Here is a 17852-nt window from a genome sequence, read left to right on the forward strand (position 1 = left end):
CTGTAGCTGCCAGGTACACCCTAATTGCCCGATCCACATCAAAGGCATGCAAAGCAATTTCTTTAGGATGTTTTAGCCTGGGACACAGGGAAGGCAACACAATGTCTTCATTCAAATGGAACTCAGAGACAACCTTTGGGAGGAACGACGTACAGGGGTGAAGAACCACCTTATCTCTGTGAACTACCAAGTAACGTGAACGACAGGATAACGCTGCCAGTTCTGACACCCTATGCGCAGAGGTGATAGCCACCAAAAGAGCCAGCTTCTGAGACAGTGAAGCAAGGGAATCTCCCGAAGGTTCTCAAAGGGAGGCTTCCGGAGGACCGAAAGCACCAAATTGAGGTCGCAGGAAGAAGACCGCCAAAGACGACACCTGGCCCTTGATGCTACTCAAGGCGAATTTCTATTCAACCCATCTCCCCCCCCCAGTTGAAGGAAGGTCAAGATCCGAGACACCGAGGAAGGAGCGAAGATGAACTCCAAGAGACTCACACCACGCGATGTACGTCTTCCACGTATAATGGTAGATCTTGATAGAAGAAGATTTCCTAGCTTTTAACAATGTTAGAATCACTGATTCCAACAAACCCCTATTGTTCAGCACCTGGCTTTCAACAGCCAAGTCATCAAAGCCAGCGACTGTAAAGCAGGATGGAAGATTGGCCCTTGGGACAGAAGATCCTTCCTGAGAGGAAGCTTCCAAGGAACGTTGGCAACCAGGCCCGACCCACCAGGCACTGCACCAGATTGGCGTACCAGGCCTGGCGAGGCCAGTCTGGGGCCATTAAGATGACCAGAATCCCTTCTGCCTCAATCCTGCGTAGAGGTCTTGGCAGAAGCTTGAGAGGAGGAAAGGCGTAAATGAGATGATACTGACCCCACGGGGAGTGTGGCGTCCACCAGAGGATCCTGTAACCGTACCATGGACCTCTGCACCCTTATGTTGAGCCCAGACGCCAACAGATCCACCCCGGGGGTGCCCCAACGGGAGACACAACTGATGAAATACCTCCGGATGAAGAGACCATTCCCCCTGGTCCAACATTTGCCGACTGAGGTAATCTGCCTGCAAGTTTTTCACTCCGGGAATGTGTAGAGCAGAAAGGGCTGAAACAAAACCTTCTGCCCACCTGAGAATGCCGACTACCTCCAGAGCCACCAGGACACTTCTTGTGTCCCCTTGGTGATTGACATAAGCCACAGCTGTGGCATTGTCTGATTCTATGTGCTTTGGACATCCTTGGAGACGATCTGTCCAATGTTCCAGGCACAGTCTGATCCCTCAAAGCTCCAGAACATTGATCAGTAGTCTGGACTCTTCCAGGGTCCAGACCCCCTGAGCAGAATTTCTGTTGACAACGCCTCCCCACCCAGACAGGCTGGCATCCGTAGTGACCACCGTCCAATACAAGGGGAGGAAAGATTTGCCCTGCCGGAGCTCTGGAGCATGACCCCACAAGATCATGGACCCTTTTGTACCCCGGCTCAGCTGAATTTGGTTGTCCAGAGACTGCGGATTCTTATCCCATTTGATCAGAATCTCAGTTTGCAGGGACCTCGTATGGAACTGTGCAAATGGGACCGCCTCGAAGCTCGACACCATCAGGTCCAGCACCCGCATGCAAGTCCGGGGGAACGACCATATGCTGGACAGCAGGAGGCAAATTGCAGCCAGAGTTTTTCAGACCCAGATAGTCTAGCTTCATGGAAGGAACCAAGGCAGACTTCTGAAGATTCAGAATCCAGCCAAACTCCTTTAGGGTCCGAATGGGGATCCCCAGATTTTCCACCAGCGCAGTAGGAGACTCTGCTCGCAGAAGAAGATCGTCCAAGTAGCCCAAGACTGCGATCCCCCGCTGACGTAATAATGCTAGCACTGGGGCCACTTTCATAGAAAACCTGAGGAGCGGAGGCCAGACCAAAGGATAATGCCACAAACTGATAATGCTCCTCTCCCACGGCAAAGCAGAGGAAGCGCTGGTGACGGACACACATTGCAATGTGAAGGTAAGCGTCGTTGATATCGATGGAGGCAAGAAAATCCCCCTGATGCAGGGAAGCCACCACCGTGCAAATGGACTCCATTCTAAACTTCTGCACCTGCACAAAGCAGTTCAGCGTCTTGAGGTCCAGAATTGGAAGCACCTTGCCTTCCTTCCTGGGGACTCTAAACAGCTTTGAGTAAAACCCCTGAAAACGTTCCGAAGTTTGAACTGGGGCAATCACCCTTTGAAGTAAAAGGTCTTGCACTGCCCAAAAGACAGCCTGTAAGGGGACATTCGCACGTTGGAAGGAAATAAGCTTTCCGGAGGGTAAGAACGAAACTCGATCTGGTAGCCAGACCGTATGACCTCGTGGACCCACTTGTCTTGTACCAGAGACGTTCCCCCCACCCCAGATACGGGTAAGGGTGCACCTTCACACTGAAGGGGCCTTGTCTGCGGGTCTGGAGAAGCCCGCTCTTGACTTGCCAGACCAAGTTCGCTTGGATCCTCCAGAGGAGGCCCTGAAGGGCTTTGATCCCTTGTCAGTCAACCCTGACAGACAAAAAAAACTTTGTATGAGCCGAGAAGGAGGGCCCACGTCTACAACAAGGTTCCTTGCCCTTAGTAGCCTGCGGAAGAAAGGTACTCTTCCCCCCCCCCCCGTGAGACCTTTAATAATGACATCCAGGGTAGCACCAAACAGGCGATCTCCTTGAAAGGGAAGATCAGTCAATGCCTTTTTAGAAGTCTGGTCAGCAGACCAGCATTTGAGCCAAAAGACATGCTGAAGGAGTACTGCCAAAACAGAGAGCCGAGCCACTAGGGGAGCCGCATCCAAAGAGGAATCACAGATTAACTGTAGCCCCTGGACCCGCTGGTCCACCAGTTCAGCAAAAACAGGGGGGAGCTGCTCTCCCTCCAGGTCACGGCGCAAAAGCTTAGCCCATTTGGTCAGAGTTTGCGATATCGGTGCAATAGTCAATATCGGCCTCAATGCCGAACCAATAAATAGCAAAACAAATAATATCGGCGCACACACCCAGAATATAATATAATATAAGCAGCTGACACCCACAGGTTAATCTATATAACCAGTGCCGAACCAGCCAGAGTGTACATATTGCGGGCCACAGCCTCTGCCTTCCTGTCAGCTGGGTTCTTAAAGGCTGTGGACTCTTCAATCGGAATCATGGTTGCCTTTTTTAATCTGGAAACCGGAGGGTCCACCACCGGTGAACAGGTATCGCCTAGGAAATTGCTTAGGGACTCCAAGGGGATGCTTTATTCGTCCCCACTCTTTAGTTACAACTCTGTCAAAATAGGAGGGGAAAGAGAACACCTTTGCCACTCTGGATGGCTTGTGAGTGCCAAAAGGAACCTGCGCCTCCGTCATGGTTGCAGAAGTGGAGGAATCCTCCTCACTATCTGAGGTGCGTGGTCGCAGACCCAGCAGGGTGATCCACGTCCGCGGTGGCCGATTCAGATTCAGGATCTGATGAGACAGATGAGGCAGGGGAAGGCAGGGGGCGCTTTTTGTCAGCCTGTCACCCAAAAGCCACATCCACCCGAGAAGCAAAGGACTCCAGGACTGCTGCCAGTGCATCTACGGATGGTGGGGACCCGTAGGGCCTCGCAGCCGCAGAGAGGGGATCAGGTGGGAAGATGTGCTCCAAAGACTCCATGAGTCACCAGAGGGACCCCACAAAAAAGTGTAGGCCCAGAAGGCTCCAGAGAAATGGCTGCCACTGTTTTCTATGGCAAACCACTGCAAAATGGCCACCGAACTACACAAACATGGCCGCCATGCATTGCAGCACAAGGTTACAACAAAATGGCAACCCTGCATGGCACCACAAGGCTCCCAGGGACCCAAGAGGGATCCATAGGCCTCAAGGACAGGCACAGGCAGGACAGGGGGCTCCATAGCCGATCATCCAGTCGCCGGAGGCACACTCCCCCCCCCATCCCCAGCATAGTGCCCTGCCCCCACCCCAGTAGGTGGACCAGACCACCCACACAGCCCCAGCATAAGTGGAGGGGGGGTAGGATGGGGGGACAGATGAGGGGGGTGCCTGACGGGAAAGAGGGAAACCCAGGAGTCCAACCATTCCATGGAGGGGCTCATGTCCAGACAGAGCCCCTCACCATTGAAATGGCAGGGCTGTCGGGCAGGAGGAACTCAGACCAAGACCCGGTCGTATGTGACCTGGCGAGGTGTTTACCTTGCAGGCCAGCCCCCGTCCGGGGGGGCTATGTCACGGCCGACCTAGTACGGAGTTGAGGTCTCTAGACTCTGAAGATCTAGATTATCCAGCAGTCCGGCAGTTGATTGTAGATCTCAAAGGAAAAAATCCAGGAGAAAACATCTATCTAAAAAGAGAAAAAATTGCCAGGGACAAGAGATCCCGGCAAGGAACTAGGTCCTTACTCCTGACTAGGCAGAAAAAAACTGAGTACCTATAGAAGAGAGAGCGAGTATACCCCCTGGGACTGCTCATAGGTGAAGCCAGACTTTTTTTATGCCTAGTGTCCTACTCCTGTAGGGGGCAGTATAACCTAATGATTATGAAGATCAGGAGCTGTGTCAGTCAATGAGCGAAAGAGAAAATAGGATTTTTGTATATACTGTACTGTAAAATTGGTTTCATGGAGTTCATTAGGGGGCACAGGATTTGAAGACAACTAGGTTATACTACCGTCTACAAGGAGGATATGGACGCTGACAACAAAAAGTGACCGGCTTGTTATACCACTCCCAGCATGCCTCAGTTTGTAGAAAAGACATACTAGGAGTAGGATAGCCAAACACAGAGGGGTGGGGCTTTTTTTTCTTAATAAGGAGAACAGTAGGTTCAAAAATCCTGATTTCTTTCTATTAAGGAACACAGGATTCATAAACATCCAAAAAGTAATCCAACTGAGGGGTGGGCAACAATAACATAATACTAACAGGTTCACATAACAGAGACAAAACTTGAGACTGCCTGAGGCTCAAAGAGCTACCTGCTGCCCTATTTCTGAAGCTGGCATCAGATGAAGCTTAAACATCCATTTCGGAAAACGCATCTGAACGCAATAGAAGACCAGGTAGCAGCCATGCAAATCTTGGAAACAGTGCCTAAAAGTTTAAGAGGCACTCACAGTTCTCATGGATAGAACTGTAAAAGGAAAGAATTTGAACCTCATCTTTAAGACCATAAGCTTAAACAATAATCTGTCTCAGCAAACAAGAAATGGTGGAACAAGAAGCTGGCTCCTTTTACAGGATATTAAAACAGTCTTTCTAATGGAAGCAGTGGCTGCAAGGTAAACCTAGGCAGCGTGAGCTGCATCAAGACAGTGAAAAGAAAATTCTTTCTGATGAACTGAAGCTGGATAAAGTGATGGAAGAACAATTAACCAATTAAGATGAAAGGGTGAAGCTATCTTAGTAAAGCCATCAAAAGTTTGATTTATGTATGGGCACTAAGGTTGTATTGACTTCCGTACAACCGCCCTAATGGATTTTCCCCACTTGATTAGTGCTGCAGGCTATAGCCTGCAATGCTGATCAGTGTATTCTGACAGTGGGGAATTCTTTCCACTGCCAGAATACAATAGCTCAGCAAGGAGGTTTTCCCCATACACAGCGGGCGTTTGGATGGGGGAATTGAGCCAGTTTTTTGTTCAACCCACTGGTTGAATGAAAAAACTGTATCAACTATGGGCTGCGTAAGAAAGGAGATTCTGATTCTTAACACTTCCTCATCCTCACGTAAAACCGGAAAGGGTTCTTTACAGGACTAAGCTAAGAAACACGACTAACAGAGGTGTCGGCTACAAAAAGCAACCTTGAGAATAAGGCCTTATGCACGTGGACATAACTTGGCATAAAATATGCCAAATGTAAAAAAAGACTGAATTTTCCTGCTCCTGGGAAGTTGCAGGTGGGGCATACAGCTTGCTATAGAAATGAATTGCTGTATGCTCCTGTACTTGAGTAAATGTAGATGCTTTTTTGTATCGCTGTTTACATGCGCTAATGGAGGTGATGTAAATTACCCGAACGTGACATTTCAAGTTTGGTACACTAAAAATAAACTGTACACACATGCATGGGTGGCTAACAGAGCTAGATATGAATCCCACAGAATCACAAGTGGTTGCATAGAGGCAGCTACATGATAAATGTCCCGTACCAAAGTCCTTTCCAAAGAATAGGAGGCTAGTAGTTTTTCCAGAATATATTTTCTCTTTCATGGTACTCCGGGACAAATGTTGATCCAGGCCGGATTGCAGAAAGGTCAGGATTCTTCCCAGGGTGTGTTCCCTGGCGTGAAAACTTTTTTCCTCACACCTAGAGAAGTATGCCTTCCATGGGCAAGGATAGACCTTACGGGGAGGTTGAATTCCTAGCTGTTAACATCTTGTAAATTATAATTCAGAGAGACCCCTGACTGTAAAGCAGGGTGGTAAACCAGGCCTGCTTGCTCGCAGGTCTTTAAAAGAAGATTTTAGTTCTACTCGCAGGTCTTTAAAAGAAGATTTAATTTCTACTTTGAGAACACCAGGAAAAAAACTTGGGTTGGGTACTCGCAAAGTGGATGCTGAAAGCAGAAAGGGTTCAAATGGCTTGAGGTGACCAGGCCACTTTAGGCAGCAGCAAGGACTAACCGTGGTAGAATCACCCATTTCATACGAATAAGAGCAATGGTGGGGAGATGTTACCTTATGTTGAAAGGCAGGAACAGACTGCGCACAAAGGATCCTCAAGCTACTGATGCAGCATGCACTTCTTTAGCATTTCAAACCTTTCCATGAAGACTAACAGAAAAAAGGGGTAATAATAACTCAACAGTTCTCTTACATCTAGTTGCCCCCGATGATCTGCCTATGTGGACAACTAATAAATTAGTCTTTAAAGACTGGGTAGCACCATGGCTCTGCAACCAGAAAGCACCCTGTGGCTAAACAAAACAGTACACAAAGGTCTGGAAAGTGCCACAAGCAGAGCTCAGTGCCTAAAGGACATATTCCAGGAAGGCCTCCAAAAATAGAGACCAGCTCAAGTAGCTTGTAGATTAAGTCTTGACTGAATAGAAAATAAAAAATAATATCAATAATGAATAAAGTCAAAACTTTTTGTTTTAATTTTGGATTGAGGGATTATAACACCTGTCAGTTTCTATTGCTGCCTGTGCCCCTATTAGGGAGATTTACCCTCTTTATTTGTCCTGTTTATAGATATTGAAAGTAAAAGAAGATCCCAAACTTTGGGTTGACACCAGAACAGTAATAAAGGGGAAATCTCCCACTTGGGTTATACTAGTGCTAGTGACCCTGGTGCCATCGTTTCACTTACTGTTTTGGCTATAAGACAGGAAGTGAAGGGAAATCTCACCAACAGGACAAAGAAGGCAAAAAAATTACAGGTGTTATAATCCTCCCTTTACTTAAAATCGAAGAAAAAACACCCATCCTTCTAGGGCAGTTTTAAAAGTTGAGGCATGCCAAGAGTGGGGGAGGATATCCCAGGGTGCTCACTGTTTTCTTTTTTGTCAGCAGTAATATGTGTTTGTCTGAATCCTGTGTCCCTTAAAGGAGAAGTTTGTGATTGTAAGGAAACAAACAATTATGCTCACCTAGCTGGATGCAGCATCAATCCGATGCTGCAACTGTGTCTGCAGTAAGAACTAGGTGATCAAACACCACTGATTACTCAGTTCTCCCTTCCCACTCTGAGCAGAGAGCCGTGACTGTCAGGGGCTCTCTTGTCTCCCCTCCAGAGCTCACTGGAGCGCTGGGCTGAGGAGTGGGCGAGAGTAGCTGGCTCAGGCTTACAGCGGATCACTGAGAGGCTCAGCCAGGTGCCAGTCTAGACATCTGGGTGCCAGTCCAGACATCTTTTCCATGCCTGGACTGGCTGAGTGACGTCAGCCGACATCAGGCTTTAGCTTGCTGTTGGCTGAAAACGGGCCACAGGAGTGAAGAACGCACTGCACTCCTGCGATCCATACACTTTGGCAATACTTCTCCTTTAATGAACAAGAAATAAATGCATATTATCTGCATAAGCTTTTGAGCTTATTGCAAGCTTTGTCAATTTTGACTTTAATGTAACAATTTTACTTAAGAAAAAGAGGTACAGATTTTATGTGCAACAGTAAGGTTGGTTTTTCCTCAATGCTGATGACGGTTCTCACTATAACTGGAATAGCTCTTTTTTGTCACTTAATGTAAGAACACTGTCATTTTACATTTCAGACAGAACCATAGCTTTAATTCTTGCACACTTTTAAGGAACTAGTTATTTGTTCTCTTACAACACACATTTATTAGGCAAAATAAAGCAATGTTCATGATATATCTAACAAAAATCCATTAGTTCAGAGAATGATAAGAATGTAGATTAAAAAAAGATAAAAATGCCACTGTAAGTATTTTAAACTAAAGTATTTAATTATTGTTGTTTTAACACATTTATAAAACATAAAACATTTAATAAATGCTCAGTATTTCTCTTGGTGACCAATGTGTATCACACCATTCCCAGATAATGTTGCAATGTCAGAAGACACCGTCAGTACATATCAATTTGTCAGAACATGCAAGACCTCACCTGTCACAACCCACTATGTAAAACACCTCAGTGCCTAACAATTATCATGTTAAACCTTCCATCGAAAGTTAAAAATCACCCACATCACTATTATCAGTCCTAGAAAATGTGTGTGATCATCAATCGTTGAGTGGTGAGGGTATTCACAAGTGAGGGTATTCACGACTTTGGGGCAGGGTAATGGTAAGAGCCCTGGTTGTGGTTAAGTGTGGATTTTGGTCTTATGTAGAGAACCATTAAATGTTCATCAGTCAAAAGGGCAGGGTGTGAGTTGCAGATGCTCATCAGTCCACTTGGGTGGTGTGGTACATAAGCACATGGTAATGACACTATGGATGAGTCAGTCCAGATATGGGATGCAACAGCTCACAATGTGCTTGTCTGTTACAGGGAATGAGGAATGGCAATCATTCAACAGTAATGCCACTCATAGGGGTGTTTTCATAATAGAGGTGCTTAGGCACTGCTAGTTCAGCGGTTCATCAGACTAGGTGATCAGTCATGGGTGCGGTTTTATATGATCCAGAATTGGGTGAAGATTGGTATGTGACTGGTACATATGGCCATGAGTCCAGGGGAAAAGCACAGGCGAAACATGCAAGGGGATGGGCACAGGCAAAAAATGCAGGAAGGTGGGCATGAAACATGCTGGTGGCCACGCTAAGTTGCTGGTTTCAGGAGGCCATGAATGTAGGGCAAATAATTGGGGGGGGGGGGGCTATGAGTGATTGTAGACCTAGGGGGAGACTGTAACTTATTAAAGTAGATATGCAGAATGTGCAAACAGAAGGGGGAGATCAATGAATGTGATACCAAATCTATGGTCTTGGGTGTGTGGTTTTATATAGGATGCAATGGTAGTGAATGAATAGTACAGGAATTTAGGTGAACTTATCCTTTAATTTGTGTTTTGTGTTATATAGCTAATTTAATAATAAATGGTCATTAACTACTATAGGTCTATGGTAAAGGGAGGAGGGGTAAGGGATTATTTGGAATTAGCCTAATTTTGCCAGCCATATGTCTCTTCAATGAATCCAGTAAGGGCCCATTCACATCACGCGTGTTGGGCATCATTGCCCAACACAGTCCCAATGTACAGACAAGGCAGCTCAACTTATGTCCTATTGTTTGAGTTTACAACAATGCGCTGCATTTGTGTATTCTAAAACAAAGTACGGCAGGATGTATTTTTGCTCAGCTTAGCACAGCGCAGACTGGAGCCAAACTAGAGTAACAATCATGGCAATCAATACACCAAAGTTTACAGGAGCAGACCAGAGCCTCTTACTCATACACTGAGTGATATGAATGAATGTCTTTAAATTCTCTCCAGGTTCCCATACAGCTAAACGTGTAAGGTTGGAAATGGATGGTGTTGCAAATAAGCAAGGTTTGCAAATGAACCAAGTCTTGTATCAAAAATCAGGTTATTACGATCAGAGATTCTCACCTTCTATTAAGTTGCTCCATCTGCTGGATAGAACTTGACCTCTGCAAAATTTGTGGAGCTGGAGGCGCTGTAGGACGCTGCCATGTTGTTGTACGATTTACATGATCAACATAAAATATCCTTCCATGACTGTCAATTCTTGCTTCCCAATCTGTAAGTACAAGAAACAACAATATAGCAGAGGGTTTCAGTCTTTGATATAATTAAAAAATCTAAGGTTACCTGATAAGCTTATAGATTAGGTAAAGATTTTGGAATTTGTAAGACTATTAATAATTAACCCTAAATCACAAATATAAACATTTGGTAATGGTCAAAGCTCTAGCCAGCATGTAATAATGATGTACTTGAAAGAAGTATTACAGTACACACCAATGTAGTCATGCATTTGCTTACCATGCACGCAAAACAAACCCAAATGTTTGTCAAAGAAAGATCAATTTTAGAATCAAGATGCAATTTCTATATCTATATTATACAACCCCAACTCCCAAAAAGTTGGAAGGCTGTGTAAAATATACACTGGCCTGCTTGCAGTCCAGACCTTTCCCCAACTAATATTTGGTGCAACTTAAAACGAAAAATACAACAAAGTCGTCCCAAGACCGTTGAGCAATTAGAATCCAATCATGCAAGAACGGGACAACATTCCTCCAGCAAATACTGTCCTCAGTTCCCAGATGTTTACAGAGTGTTAAAATAGGAGGGGATGCTACACTGCGGTAAATATGGCCCTGTCCCACCTTTTTTGAGACACGTTGCTGCCATCAATTTCAAAATGACCTTTATTTTTTCCTCAAATGGTACATTCTCTCAGCTTAAACATCTGATAAGTTTTCTATTTTCTATTGTGAATAAAATATGGGTTTATGAGATTTGCAAATCATTGCATTCTATTTTTATGTAGATTTCGGTTGTAATATAGTTAGTAATCCTCCAAAAATGTTGTACACTGAGATTCTGCACACAGATGTAATTTGTCAAATCGAAACCCGAATTAAACCTGCAAGTACTAAAGTGAATCCACTCACCATAAAATGCAAATAGAAAACAAATGCTACATAGAAATGCTTAGTAATGGTGAATTTACAAAGTAAAATATCAGATAAATGTAACAATTAAGGAAAGGTTGATACAACCTTAAAAATATTAATATATAATGAGCTGTATGCTCTATGCAAAGTTAATTATCGGTAAAAAATATTCACATAACAATTCAATCCCTCCAATAATGTGCAAAATTAATATATAATGAACTGTATGCTCTATGCAAAGTTAATTATAGGTAAAAATATTCATATAACAAATCAATCCCTCCAATAATGTGCAAAATTGGAAAAATAAATTCTTGTCCCAAATAAATTCCCAATGTGACAAGTTCACATAAAAATATTTATATAGGTCTTTGGATTCTGTACAAAAGCTGCAGTTCAGTGATTGAACTTGACAGGTGACATTGACAGGTGGATGGGGAGCAGGATGAACGCAAGAGGCGTATTTTGAAACAAAAATTGATAGCGCAGCAATTACATATCTATTAACATAAATATCACAACCACATATAATATTATAACTTCCAAAAACCACAATTAAACACCATAACTGAAAACTGAATAAGTAATCTAATAAATACAATCCTTGTTATCTTCACTCTCATGTGAATGTAAAAATCTTCAAACACCAACAAAGTGTCCACCACTTGAGCTCACCAGAGTTGTAGACCCTTACTAATATTTCAGGTCATATACTGTACATATTGTGGAAATAGAAATCCCTAAATGGTTCTGCTCAATGGCACAACTGCATTACCCACAATATTTAGTTTGCTAACAACATATGAAGACATTTAATGCTCCAAATAGTGTTATGTCATTTAAAACTGCTTTTTATTTCAAACCACAAATACAAGCCATTGGCAAAATGCACTTACATATAATGGTACTGCGCAGTGTTTTTCTATATGCAGGAGGTATATCGGTGGCGTCTTTTTATTGCAGCGTTAGTAAATCCACAAGATGTCAATATTAGGTGCACGATTCATGCGCACGTGAGATTGTGAGTTTTATACCCCTACTCATTCACATGGGGGGCAGGATCTGAGGGCCTCCTTGGTAAAGGGGGCTTCCACATTCCAATGTCACCCCCTGCACCATCAGGCCAGGGTTATGGGTAAAAGGCCTTTGTCCTCGTCAACATTGGGACAAGGTGCTTCCCCCTCCCCAATGCTGAGGGAATGTGGCCTGGTATGGTTCAAGAGGGATGCATGCTCAGAAAAGTGTCTGGGGTATGTGGAGGGGGACCCTATGCCATTTTTTTTTGTTTAATTTTGGTGCGGGGTTCCCTTCAAAATCCACCAGATTTGGGAGATGCTGTTTTTTTTTTTTTTTTAAGAATTTAACCGCCACTTCTTTTGTATACATTTTGTCACGGTTACATGAGTCAAAATTGTTAAGGACATGGCGGCCGCCCGCTCCTTAACCACTTTACCCCCGCTCACATTGCTGCTACTGCGGCAATGTGGCTCGTTATCGTCCAGCGACGTAGACCTACGTCGCTGGACTCCTGCCCTTGTGGGCGGCGCGCGCCGCCAGAGTCTCGCTCCCGCTGTTTTCAGTCACATCGGGAGTCGGGCCAGGGGAGGAGCGACGGTGATCACCGCTGCTCTTCCCCGATCGTTGGGGAATCGAGTCTGGAGATCCGCCCGCTTGTGTAAACAAATCGGGCGGATCTCCTAAGTGACAGGCAGGGTCAGATTGCAGGGTTCAGCATAGTGTCACTCAGTCACCTCCCCCCACACATGTCAGTAAGCACCAGGCATACACTAACCCCTCCCTCTCCAATAAAATTAACCCCTTCCCTGCCAGTGTCATTTTTACAGTAACAGTGCATATTTATAGCACTGATTACTGTAGTAATGTCACTGGTACCCCCAAAAGTGTCAAAAATGTCAGTCAAGCGTCCGATATGTCCGCCGCAATGTTGCAGTCCCGCAAAAAAAAAACGCAGATCGCCGCCATTACTCGTTAAAAAAAAAAACACCAAAAATGACAGAAATCTTTCCCCTAGTAAACGCAATAACTTTTGCGCAAACCAATCAAAATACGCTTATTGTGATTTTTTTTCACCAAAAATATGTAGCAGAAAACAAATTGGCCAAAAATGATAAAAAATTTTGATTTTTACATTTTTTTGGGGGGAATTTTATTTAAAAAAAAAATGTGAAAAATATTGTTATATTTTCAAAATTTTCGCTCTTTTTTGATTATAGCGCAAAAAGTTAAAATCGCACAGGTGATCAAATACCACCAAAAGAAAGCTCTGTTTGTGGGAAAAAAAGGACGTAAATTTTGTTTGGGTACGGCGTTGCATGACCGCGCAATTGTCAGTTAAAGTTGCACAGTGCCGAATCGCAAAAAGTGGCCTGGACGTAAGACAGCAAAATCCTCCGGTGGTAAAGTGGTTAACAACCACAGCTATTTACAATGAGTTTGGATCCATCTGAAGTTATACCAGGTGGATTTAAAAACTTTTAAAATCCACCCAGTCTAACAAATATATGAAAATAATCACAAAGAAATTAAATAAATCCTGAAAACATCCTGGGCAGACACTGGAAAACTAAACAAAATTCAAAGGAGACATGCACTTTCAGACAAATTTGACTTAGCCTTTTTGTCAACCCCTAACCCAACTGCCTAATAACCCTGATTCCAAAAGACCATAGGCCGCTGTAATACTTACATTCCTTGGGGCTGAATCTCCATTGCCACTGGCTGTACCTGCCCACCAAATTCTTATAAATGCTCCCTTGTATCTCCAGCCTTTGAAATCTATGAGGATCCTGTGTTTAGGTGCAACCGGTGGCAATAAAGATTTGGCCAGAGGATATAAACAAGCTGGAACTCCACAGATTCCATATTCAGTAAAGTATGCAGCTAGCTGGGGAGGGTGCTTTCAGTCAAGGGAGAAGGAAGGCAGGGTAAGTATATTTCCAAAAAGACATCCCCCCCCCCCAAAAAAAAAAAAAAAAAAATTAAATAATATACAGTATCTCACAAAAGTGAGTACACCCCTCATATTTTTTAAGATATTTTATATATATATATATATATATATATATATATATATATATATATATATATATATATATGTATATATATATACATACATACATACATATATATATATATATATATATATATATATAAGTGTACAGCTTTGTATAACAGTATAAATTTGCTGTCCCCTCAAAATAACTCAACACACAGCCATTAATGTCTAAACTGCTGACAACAAAAGTGAGTACACCCCTAAGTAACCATGTCCTAATTGGGACCAAATAGCCATTTTCCCTCCCCAGTATCATGTGACTCATTGGTGTTACAAGGTCTCAGATGTGAATGGGGAGCAGGTGTGTTAAATTTGGTGGTATCGCTCTCATTTTCTCATATTGATCACTTGAAGTTCAACATGGCGCCTCATGCAAACATGAACTCTCTGAGGATCTGAAAAAAAGAATTGTTGCTATACATAGAAATGGCCTAGGCTATAAGGAGATTGCCAAGACCCTGAGCTGCAGCACGGTTGCCAAGACCATACAGTGGTTTAACAGGACAGGTTCCACTCAGAACAGGCCTCGCCATGGTCAACCAAAGAAGTTGAGTACATGTGCTCAGTATTATATCCAAAGGTTGTCTTTGGGAAATAGACAAATGAGTGCTGCCAGCATTGCTGCAGCGGTTGACGCGGTGGGGGGTCAGCATGTCAGTGCTCAGACAATACACCGCACACTGAATCAAATTGGTCTGCATGGCTGTCATCCCAGAAGGAAGCCTCTACTAAAGAACAAGAAAGCCCACAAACAGTTTGCTGAAGACAAGCAGACTAAGGTCATGGATTACTGGAACCATGTCCTGTGGTCTGACGAGACCAAAATAAACTTATTTGGTTTAAATGGTGTCCAGCGTGTGTGGCGGCAACCAGGTGAGGCGTACAAAGATAAGTGTGTCTTGTCTACAGTCAATTATGGTGGTGGGAGTGTCATGGTCTGGGGCTGCATGAGTGCTGCCGGCACTGGGGAGCTACAGTTCATTGAGAGAACCATGAATGCCAACATGTACTGTGACATACTGAGGCAGAGCATGATCCCCTCCATTTGGACACTGGGCCCCATGGCAGTATTCCAACAGGATAATGACCCCAAACAAACCTGGAGGAGCGCAAGGTCTCTAACATCCACCAGCTCCGTGATGTCATTATGGAGAAGTGGAAGAGGACTCCAGTGGCAACCTGTGAAGCTCTGGTGAACTCCATGCCCAAGAGAGTTAAGGCAGTGCTGGAAAATAATAGTGGCCATACAAAATATTGACACTTTGGGCCCAATTTGGACATTTTGACTTAGGGGTGTACTCACTTTTGTTGCCAGCGGTTTAGACATTAATAGTGTATAACTAAACTATAACTAGACATTAATGACTGACATTAATTATAACTAGACATTAATGACTGTGTATTGAGCTATTTTGAGGGGACAGCAAATTTACACCATAGTGTAATTTCTTCAGTGTTATCACATGAAAAGATATAATAAAATATTTACAAAAATGTGAGAGGTGTACTCATTTTTGTGAGATACTGTATTGACTAAATGATAGTACACTAACATCCATGTGTTTCACACACACAGATTATGACAGTGTATATACAGTATGTAGGTACATTTGCAAGGGAAAGTAAGTTAAACAATTAGCACAAAAACTCAGGGAATCTTAGTGCCGGTTCACACTGATCCGACTTGTCAGGCGACTTGGTCGCCTGACAAGTAGCTTCCAATGCTGTGCAATGGAACCGTTCTAATCAGAGCGACTCAAGTGGCTCTGACTTAGAAAAAGGTTCCTGCACTATTTTTTTGCAAAGTCGGAGCGACTTGCATTGACTTCCATTATGAGAAGTTGTTGCAAGCCATGCCGAAGTCGCGCTGCACGGGCAACTTCATTAGTCGCCCGAAGTCGGGGCGACTTCGAGTCGGATCAGTGTGAACCGACACTAAACCTTTAAAGCTGCCTCTATGTTTCCGAGTTGAATTAGGTCATGGAAAGAACCCAAGGCTGAGAAGAATTTTAGAATCTCTTTCTGGCTAATGTTGATATGAACAATTCAAAATACAGATTTTTTGGGGGCTACTACCACTTTTTTAATCTTAGCAGGTTGGACAATGACCTGGACAGATCTGTACAGAACACACAGTTGATGTTCATCTGACACAGTGCCTCTATTATCCTGAGTAAGAGAAGCTGTGGGGCAGTGCTTACACATTTTGGCATAAACATTCTGTGTATACATCAATATTTCAGCCAGCCATTTGATTTGATTTATCAAGAGAAATTCCCAGACATGGGAGTAAGTCACACATGTGCAAGTCACAAGCAAGTCTCAAGTCTTAACCTTCAAGTCTCAAGCAAGTCCCAAGTTACTGTGGCGAAAAGCAAGCAAGTCAAGTCGAGTCCCTGCTAGAAGTCAAGAAAGTCAAGTCAAGTCATTTATTTTGGTCAAGTCACAAATCAAGTCAAAATACTGATCTACCCCAATTTTCACCTTTAAATCAGTTAAAAGTCAGTGGTCAGGAAAGGTTGCGTTTTATTTTCAACATTAACAAAACTGCTTAGTACTTTTTTCTTGGCATATTAAAGAAACACTTTGAATACCCAAACAGATCAAAATCCTTCGTCCGGTCATGTTTCAACACCACAGTCACTAAAAAATGTTAAGTATTTCCATTGTTAAACAGCCAGTGTCCTAAAAATCAGAACACACTGAGGTGTTTTAAGTGACTGTGGTGTCATAAACATAACAGGCACATTAATTTAGCTTTAACACATCTTGAGAAAATGCAAATATTTAATAACTTAAAAAAGTAAAGTCATTTCGAGTCATATGTCTCAAGTCAAAGTCAAGTCTCAAGTCATGAATACAAGTCAAAGTCAAGTCTTTTATTCATTTTAGTCAAGCAAGTCTCAAGTCCTCAAACTGGTGACTTAAGTCAAGTCATGTGACTCAAGTCCCCCACCTCTGAAAATTCCCACCTTTGACAAAATATTCCGATACCGCTGCTGGCTTCAATAAACATGGAATTCCTCTCTTTGTAAGAAACAGTCATACCAAACACTCTACTTATCATTGGCTACAGGATGCACTTCATCATTTTTTATTTTATTTTATGTGTAGTATTCAAAAGCCTAATGAATATAGACATCAAAGTTCACCACAAAAATAAAGTGAAATGATGTGTGCCTGGGGTCAATGAATACACTCTTATTCAGATTGCAAACATCTGTTAAAAGTGGGGAGCTCTTCAACACTGAAATAAGTTCTGAATAATCTCAAGTCTTACTGGGGGGCAGAGCTTCATCTATCCTCTGGTATCTGCTGACATCTTGCCGAACTGAAGGAAGTGATCGTAATGGTTGATGGCCATTTGACTGTGAACCTAAGGAATAAATAATACATACACGTTTAACTGGCTTTATTGGTGTCTCAAATGAGAATGAAGAGGTTTTTTTTTTTTTTTTTTTTTTTTATAAGAATATCATCTGCACAGTGCTCCTATTTCAGTATTTGGCCTCATGCACACTTAACTTTTTATAGCTGCTCAGAGGGGGCACCTGGCGCGTTTTTTTTTCCCTCCATCTAAACTTCCCTACAAAAAAATGCTTGACTCTGCTAAACGTATCTAAACGTGCCTACACTTGCCTGAATGCTAGGTGTGTTAAGCACTTCAGAGTTTATTCATTTTCAATAGCCAGAATAAATAAAA

The 17852-nt window shown here is 43.3% G+C and overlaps 1 protein-coding gene across 5 annotated transcripts in view; it reads right to left on the reverse strand.

Moving 5' to 3' along the window:
• Positions 1-17852, reverse strand: part of HECW2 (HECT, C2 and WW domain containing E3 ubiquitin protein ligase 2) — a 421352-nt gene that overhangs the window by 80595 nt on the left and 322905 nt on the right. For 4 of the 5 annotated variants that reach the window (XM_082262150.1, XM_082262148.1, XM_082262149.1 and 1 more), the window contains 2 exons: positions 17430-17525; positions 10040-10190 (listed from right to left, as the gene is read on the reverse strand). In XM_082262150.1, coding sequence (XP_082118276.1) covers positions 10040-10190; positions 17430-17525 — 247 coding nt within the window. The remainder of the gene's footprint in view (positions 1-10039; positions 10191-17429; positions 17526-17852) is intronic. The other variant, XM_082262151.1, reaches the window with a different exon arrangement.

The sequence above is a fragment of the Pelophylax lessonae genome (genome assembly GCF_965119305.1).
Source record: "Pelophylax lessonae genome assembly, chromosome: 6".
In the NCBI taxonomy this organism is placed as follows: domain Eukaryota; kingdom Metazoa; phylum Chordata; class Amphibia; order Anura; family Ranidae; genus Pelophylax; species Pelophylax lessonae.